The following is a 9,230-nucleotide window of genomic DNA, read 5'->3' on the forward strand; positions in this document are numbered from 1 at the left end:
TAAATTCTAACTAACGGTTACACAACGGTAAGTTTTAAAAGTTGACTGGATTTTATGTAGTCTACCACAAAAAAGTGTCACACTTTTCCTTAAGCATGAATACTGCTTATAGTATAGTTACTGAATTGAAAATAACATGCACGCCACAATATATTTATTTACATATTTATTATGTAATTGTGATTTTGTTTTCTCCTATCGTTTGCAAAAAAGAACTTCAGCAGTGTTGGCTCAACGGAGCTACAAGCACATACATTATCATTACAAGACTTGTATCCACACAAAACAATTGGATGTGAAAAGGGAAAAGGCATGTTACACAGTGCTGTGTACCATGTACAATGTGTCACAGTGTCATATACATGAATGTATAGGATGATGGTGCACTTTACTTTGAAGTGTGTGGTGGATGAGATATAGCTGTACATACTTTATTGTGCCTTTGAGGACTAATCCCGGTGTTACACTTTGGCTGTAAAATAAGCAGAGCTTGAATTGGTCTTTGGTAACTTGCTGTCCTCACATCTGTAGCAACTTAAATTTATTAATCTAATACAAAGTCCGTTTAGACTGACTGAACAGCTGGGGAAACAAATTCTTTGGAAGATGCTATTTCCAATGTGTGCATCATAGGACAACATTTCAGCTGTTGTCCAGGGATATGTAAATTCTATTTAAGGCCTACAACACATTACACTAAAGAGACGAGTATATACTGTATTTACAACGCACTATAAATCAGGCAGCAGATACAGCAGATATTCAAGGCACTCAGGCTTAAAGTTGAGCTCAGATATTCTGATGTCTTCTTGGGGGGAAAAAAATGACAGAATACCAAACCACATACCACATATTACTGCCAGTGAACACGCAGCTACAATGTGAATCTTCCACAGCTTAAACACATATTTCATCACTTGCTTTACATCTTTAATTAACTTTACTCTCCGCTGAGGTGGAGTTTGATACATTCCTCATCTGACTGGCAGTAACTTTCTATATCACGTTGTTTATTGCTGTTCACATTTTTACTCAAATTATTATTCCTCTTGCTCCCTGCAGGGCAGTATCCTTTCTCAAATATATAGTAGTATTTTGTATTTTACGATCATTAAAAAAAACAATGCTGAATGAAGGCAAAGAACAATCTCTGATACCGCTATTGTTACTGTGGGTTATGAGGAAATCTTTATCAAATGTGCTATTCTTGTACTCAATCGTGTTCTAACTATTTTAAATTTCTATTTTAAAATCGTTGATACTCTTGCTGTAAAGTCTGCTTTTCATACATGTGTCCAGGAACCAAAGGTTCTTTCACTTTCTGTTTTTAGTGCTCTTGTTGTAATGTACAGTAAATGGTGTACAATTTACTGTGGTGGTATCGACACAGCCCTTTGTTCATGGAAAAAAATAAAATTCAAGTAAGTCAACAGATGCATTGTCTAATTTTCTCCCAAAGGGGAAAACAATACTACATCCTATAAAGTAACATTTACAGTAATACTGACATTTATTGAGGAGGCCTGTTGTTTAGTTCTGTTGTATGAATGCATGGAAGAAGAAGAAGAAGAAGAAGAAGAAGAACATAGAACAATACTTTATTTGAAACTGAGAAGCAATGCTGTCTTAATTTCATGAGTCTAGCATTTCTTTACAACAAGGTGAACAACAAGGTTTTATGGATCTTAAAACACATTGTTACAACATGGCCTAAATGTAAAATTCTTTACAGTGTGATGCACAAAAACGATTCATCGTTAAATAGTACTGTGACATGTTAAATCCTTTGGTAACTTGTTAACGCTGCCAGTCTGCATTGTTTGCTTTCTGCTTGACCCCACTATTGTATCACATTTCCAGTCCTCTGAGACTAAGATGAATGTGTCTAATCTTGATCATCCACAATAAGGAATGTCATTTTTACAAAATGATCATCCAGTTGAATTACTGCCTTTTTTTATTCTATTAACAGCTGAACATTACAACAGTCATGAAGGGGGATGTTTAGGCAAATTAATATTTTTAATATTTTTAACTAATTGATGGTTGTGCTTCTTTAGGAATGGTAGGAAGCAATACCAGTGATAAACCATGTACAGTGCCAGGGCTCTTGAATTATAATATCTGAAGGGACTGCAGCTGCTGTTGGTTACACACACTGTATGTGACAAGTCTAAATGTCCACCACGACAAAGGTTTGCTGGTTAAAGGAATGCGTGTGATTTTTGCTGCAACAACACTGAGGTTGTTGGGGATGATGTGATGGAAAAAGTCAGCTAAAGTCTAAAACAAAACAAAAAAAACAAGCAACAAAAGATGTAATTATGCAGAAATTATGTAAGACACAGGCAAACAATAGAAAGTTACTTTTAGGGGGGCTAGTTCTGTGTTGATTGTGACAGGCATTTAACATCTTCCAATTCCAATCCCAAAGTGCTCACAGCTGAAGTTATTCCCTGGACTTTGAGCTGTGGCTCATGACTGCACCTAAACGCTTGAACGAACCCAGTGCAGAAGGTAGAAGGATTTCTCTGCAACGCTTAAAAAACTGTAATTCAATTACATCAGTGTCTCGAGGCAGCAATGCACAAAGCAGCTAATGACTTAATTTTGATATGACACTTAATGTCAAAAAATATGCAATGCAGTGACAACTGAGAGCTATCTTACGGCATATTACACACCATACATTTAGCTCATTTGTATCTATAATGCTTACTTTTACTGTGGATGTTGACATAGGCTTTACATTAACTTGACATAAACAAATGCCTTCTCTTTGCAAACCTTCATGTCTGTGTGCACCCTGGAGGGTCCTTATTGAAGTTGCTGGATGTTATTTATCACGTAAACCGTTCTGCTGAATTACCAATCATCCCCCATGAGCATAACCATGCTGAACCACCAGGAGGAGCCAGATACGTGAGCTACTGCACACTCAGGAACCTGTGTTGATGATCCTTGGGTGTGCGACACTATAAAGAACAAAATGATGATAGACAGATTGCTTAAATGCTCCTTAAAGTTGAGCGTCTGGAAACTCTTTTGCTTTCTTGCTTGAGTAAAAAAGCCACACAAGCACCAGAAGCTCTTACAATATTGATGACGCTAAAAGAGAGTTTTACTTGTACAAAAGCTTTGATTAGGTTATCTGCATGTCTCTGTTTAGCTTGGGTTCTGTAGTTTAAACATGGACTGATCAGCCACAACATTAAATCCACCAGCTGGTGGAGTGAATAACATGGATGATCTCATTATAAAGTAATGTTCTTATGGGAAACCTTGCACCTGGTATTTATGCAACCAGATGAACATTTTTGTAGAATTAGCATGACCCCAAAGACAATGGAAAGGGGGTGATACATCAGACCAGACCACTTTCTTCCATTGCTCCATAGTCCAGTTCTGATGCTCACGTGGCCATTGTTGGTGCTTTCAGCAGTGGGCAGGGGTCAGCATGGGCACCCTGACTGGCTTGTGGCTGCAGTTCCATACAAAACAAACTGTGATGCACTGTGAGTCAGAATTAGAACCAGTATTTGTCTTTTCAGCAATTTGAGTGTCCTGCCTTGGACCACTTTTGAAAGGTCACATTTCTCAAGAACAGGAGTTTTGATGCTCTGACCTGTGTCGAATCAATCAGATCATTCCATTTTTCCTGCTTCTAACTTCAACTTTGAGGACAAAAGTTTGTCCTTTGTTGACCTGCTGCCAGATATATCCCTGACAGTGCCAGTAACAATGCCATGATAATGAGATGATCAGTGTCATTCACTTGACCAATGATTATGGCCGTAATGTTATGGCTGATCAATATATAGGGGGTAATTAGTGTCATTTAAGGAGTTTGTTATATAAGGAGATGTTTACAATCAAATTTTTAGACACAGGAAAAGTCCTTTATGTCTCTCTCCTGTTCCGCATCCTCAGCCCACTCACACCGACTTCTTTAGGCATGTCTGCATGGATAAGGCCTTCACCCTCCACAGACGCTGAGGTTAACGAATACTCTTCTTTGTCCTCCTCTGCTTCTTCCTCTGCGTTTCCTTCACAACCGAACTGCAGACTCTCTGCCTCCATCACCGGATCCTCTTCATCTGCATCCTCCTCCTCTTCCACCTCTGTCCCCTCATCCTCTTCCTCCACCTCATCTTCCCTCTCCTCCTCCTCTTCCTCATCCTCATAAGTGTCCTCTTTGGGGTAGTGGAAGACATCTTTGTGGTCACTGAAGCTTATTTGCTTCTTCCCTCCATTGTGACACTGCAGCTCTTTCATCACCTCCAAGCCGACCCTCTCCGGCTTTCTTTCAACGGCAGGCTGGAACGAAGGGGGGCTGAGCAAGAGCCTTTTCTCTGCTTCAGCCTCCTCGTCCTCATCGTCTTCCTCTTCCTCCACGTCCTCCTCCACTTCTGTGTCTTCCTCTACTGCCTCCATGTCTGCTTCTACTTCTTCCTCCTCCTCCTCCTCCTCCTCTTCACCTTCCTCCTCCCTGTCCTCTTCCTCTTCATCTTCCTCTTGCACTATTGAGAGTTTCCTTGCCATGAGCTCCTCCTCCTCTTGCTCCATCCTTTCTGCCAAGGCCTCTGCAGTGGGCTGGTTAGGAGGTTTCTCCAGCCTAATTGTCTCAAATCTATGCCTATTACAGGGATCGTCATACTCTGGAAAGGTTTCCTCTGGGTAGCCTGCGTCAGTGCACAAAAAGAGACATCATCTGACATTCAGTATTGGTGTTTGGTTCACTAGGCTCATGTACACATATTGAAAATGTACAGTAGTTGATTAACTGGCGAGATAACTTGGGGAGCTTGGGGATTCACATTTAGGCATATACCTTCCCAGTCTGCACCGTAGGGGACCTCCTCGGCCTCCATCTCCGGGGAGGCTCCCTCCAAGCGGCTCTCTTGAATCAGCTGTGTGATCTGTCTAAGCTGCCTTAACAATTTCTCCTCCTTCTTTGACGTTGAGGTTTTACTCTTCCTCCTTCTGCCACTAGAGAGCAGCATATAAATGGAAGCAGAGTCAGGTAAAACAGCAATGAGTACATGACTCTATGCCAGATTAGCAGACACCTCTTTCTCAGTCTCATCTTGTTACATCCAGTTGCCATATTTAGCAACAATGCATACTTCCTCTTTGTCCCTGATCTGCTAAAGTTGCCTGTATACTAGTGAAATGTGACTTATAAGAGTCACTACATTACACTACATTACTGAGTCCGAGTCTCTGTTTTAATATGCTTACTTAAAGTAACTATTTAGGGCAAAAGCATTAAAGTGAGTACAGTGCAAGTAAATAATGTTCTCATTCCTTATTCATTAATTTGTCATTATATGACCTACGGACTGTTTAAATAATACATATACAGCACTTTTACTTAAGTGAAATGTGCCAGAGGCTTTTCCACCTTCAAATAATTTTCTCTTTCACACCATGTCTAACCTGATTTATCCCAATGTGAAGTAATTTCTTTGATACTTCAGTGCTCTGTGAGGTGAAATGTAGGCTGTTAAGAAAATAAGAAAAGTAAGTCTTACCTCCCAGAACAATGGCTCCTCTCAGAGACAATCCTCTCCATCATCTTTTCTGTTTGTATGAGCCTTTCCTGAAGCTTGGCAAGCTCATAATCATTTACTACGTGATTCATAAGAGAAAACATTCTTTTAATATCATTATATGATGTACACTGAAGTTCACCCTCATGAGGAGTGTGCTACATACTGTTCGGGCGGGAATGGCCTTTTACACGCTAAAATCCTTTCATATTTTTCATATTAACATGTTTTCCTGCTTTACTTTTGGTTTTGGCTATTCTTCCACTGAAGAACTCCATGCCACTTATCCATAAATCTGATCTAAGAAAAATATCCAATGAAATTATATTAATATGAATGTGTTAAATGTCTACTTTAAACCGCTGAAGGTACTTACTTTTTGTATGTTCCGTGTGTGTTCTGGTTCCACTAGTGTAGTGTCTCGATTTATTAGCGTTCCCCTTACATGTTAGCTGTGAACATAAACATGCAGTAATCATCTAGATATAAAAAAAATGTACCGTGTATCAAATTGTGTAACTGGGAAGTAAATGTGCAGTTGCTATTGTAACAAAGATCACAATGGTATTTTTTATTAGGTTACATTTCCATGACATATAATCCAATTTGTCGTAGCATCTTACATTTCATTTACATACAGCTGATAAAAATTTATATCAGTTTATATCACACATGGTGCTCTTGTATTATTTCAATACAACTAGTCTATCATGCAGCTCTGTGATATTACTTACCTTATAGATGATATAAAGGATGTAAAGAAGGATCCCAAACCCATATATGGGTATCACTTGAGCCATCAGGTTGTATTTTTTGCCTCGTCCAATGCCTTTTACTTTTGCCATGGCCTCAACATTGTGTATCATGGAATAGGAAGGGTCCACACCCCACTGTTCTTGGTCCTCTGGCACTGACAGCTGATGCATCCCTGAAGGGTAGAACCCTGGTCCAACTATAGGAGACAATCAAATCAGTCAGTCAGTCAAGCAATGATTCAGATTCATCCTGAAAATGTCCCTCGCAGAGTACATCCTCAACCAGTGGTATTTTCTTGTCTCTCATGGCTGTAGTGTAATTTATCATATTCATAATTGATTCATCTGCATATTTTAATGTAAGATTTCCCAGAGCCCACTGTGATGTCTTGAAATGGCTTCTAATATCTGACAAACTATCCAAAACCCAACATTATCCAATTACTGTCGCATCAGCATCAAGTCTTTTCAGCTCTGCTCATTTAAGCTAAATAGGGACGGCTGTACAATGAGCATGAACATTAGTGTGTTATCCAGCTAGCTTTGCATTTAATACAGGGTTTCCTGAATTAATACATCACTATGATTATACATTTACAGTCCATTTCTGTATTTAATTGTTTCTATATTTAGCAGGTTTTTATTATACAGCATCCACTCCTGTTGTCAAATTCATGCCGATCTTCTCTGGATCAGTAAATTATTTAATGGTGTTTAAATCCATTGAAAAAAAAAAAAATGAAAGTCAGAATCATGTAATTTGGGGTATTTGTCAAGAAGAATAACTTACATTAACAAAATTAACAACTACCTTCTGTTTTAGTTCTTGACTGTTCAGCTGAGTAGTTTAATACATTGTAGAACCATATTATATAATGATATCTTAGGCTTTGAATATAAAAAATTATGGAGCTAGAACTGTCAGATAAACGAAACAGAGCAATAAAGTACAAGTATTTCAAGTATTTCAATTGTCATAAAAATTAAATACTTAATTACAAGCCTGAAATATTTATCATATATGTACAAAATTTAAAAAAATAGTTTCTGCATCCTTTTCGTCTCACCCATGGAGTAATTGAATGTACCAACAGGTGTCGCTGTTTCTTCTTAATTCACATTAATTGGTTGTCGACTAATTGCTCCGCCTCTTTTACGAACACATCGGGCAGGTACACGGAGAACTTGGTGGCTAACCTTAACAAACAACGTACCTGAGTAAGGCCAAAACCCCCACTGAGAACCAGACTGAGTTGAACCCGCCTCGTGGCCTGAGGCCTCTATTAAACTAAGATCAATATTACATTTTTCTGGTCGAGTTTGCACCAATAAGCACCGTTATCATGGAATAACCCCAAATCATAAGTCAAAGCGTGCATCTGATGCTAGCCAAACACTGAGAGGAACTGGGGAAATTCAGGTGGATGCCAGTAGACATTAAAGACAAATCACCATTTGGCGTTATAAGGTAGGAAACTGAATTACTGAATACTTTGTTTTCTACACATTCTGTGTTGACAAACACGACACGAAACTTAGTAGGGCATACAACATTCAGGAAACGCTGCCAGGACGTTTCACGCGTTTTATGTAAAAGTGTGGGGCAGTTTACATTTAGCTTGCTCGGTTTGTTTGTTGGTCAGCTTAATAGCTGCGGTTTCCGATCACTTTTGATCAGCTTCAGCTTCATGTTATGTTACTGTTTACTAAGTAAGCGGTTGGATTTGTTGTCGACCCCCAACATGTTTCTGACTGAATCAGACTACGCACAACAAGTTATTGCCAGGCTGTGGTGGATGCTTTATTGTTCAGACAGTGAATCTGTGTTCTACTGTCTAAAATCAAACCACTACCCAGATGAAGCTGTTTTTTTACATCAACATTAGGTTATGCATAAAACAGAATTGCCCCACTTATTCACAGTGACTCAAATTGCTGTGTAAACGACTCTTTTCTGTGGATAATGTCTGCAATATTGTGCAGGCAATCCAAAATGTTCTGCTGGTTTGAAACATTAGTTTTATCCAATTGCATAATGACTCGTATTATGAAGTTTTTACGTCTTCTTGCAAAAATTTAAATTAGAGGGTTTGAAATCATCAAATCTGTTAAAATACAGTCATTAGAAGTGGCATGTCTGTTTTTAGATCCAAGTCAATAAAGCAGTTTAATCAATGTGATGCTTGACAAGACATTTTGAAATTTAAAATGCAACAGTAAGTTAATTTCATGTTTAAGTTACCTCAGCGATAGGGTACAAATGCATCTTATGACATAAGAACAAACACGATATAAATTTACTTAGAAACATGTGACATGCGCATTTAAGTGTATTTTCTTTCACTGCTTACCTATTGTATAACGAGTATGTCTGCACTATATTGGGGCCTTTAGAAGGCCTGGCGTACTTCGTATAGAGTAACAGCTGGCAACAACAGCAGTAGCCACAGAAAAGACAGTGGAGATGGAGCGGGATGGAGACGGATGGACGATGATCTGATAAGCTGCCTTACCCTCAGGCTGCCCCATCTCCTTTTTCCCTCTGGGTAACAGCATCCTGGGCAGGAAGAGAGAAACACAGAGAACAGAGCATGATATAAGAGTAACCTTCTGGCAAGTTGTTATTGACATTTTGTCTCAGAAAATAACAGCCATGCGTTTATTTCAGTTTAACAGTAATGCCAGTATCCACAGATGTTATCGCTCATCTGGTGACGTTCCTGCCCAGATTAGACCAGATTAGACCAGCTGCGTTCAAGTGCTGCTTGAAATATTTACTACAAATCCCCAGAGAGGAAATCAACTGGCACTGTATTTTTTTTATTATTATTATTGTTATTGACACTGCTTTCAATTTTCATCCAACCTCTGCAAAATTATACTCAAATTTGGCCAAAAGCTGATCTTTCAAAACTTATTCTCA

At 38.8% G+C, this 9,230-nt stretch overlaps 1 protein-coding gene across 1 annotated transcript; it reads right to left on the reverse strand.

Moving 5' to 3' along the window:
* Positions 1-3,900: 3,900 nt before the first annotated feature.
* Positions 3,901-8,950, reverse strand: ric3a (RIC3 acetylcholine receptor chaperone a; the record flags this gene model as incomplete). The annotated part of the gene is made up of 6 exons (XM_084541719.1): positions 8,821-8,950; positions 6,287-6,504; positions 5,929-6,004; positions 5,535-5,631; positions 4,832-4,989; positions 3,901-4,682 (listed from the first exon to the last, which is right to left on the reverse strand). The coding sequence occupies exons 1-6, from the start codon at positions 8,936-8,938 to the stop codon at positions 3,901-3,903; spliced, it is 1,449 nt and encodes a 482-aa protein (XP_084397845.1). The 5' UTR covers positions 8,939-8,950.
* Between the last annotated feature and the right edge of the window lie 280 nt (positions 8,951-9,230).

The sequence above is a fragment of the Chelon labrosus genome (genome assembly GCF_963514085.1).
Source record: "Chelon labrosus genome assembly, chromosome: 3".
Taxonomy (NCBI): domain Eukaryota; kingdom Metazoa; phylum Chordata; class Actinopteri; order Mugiliformes; family Mugilidae; genus Chelon; species Chelon labrosus.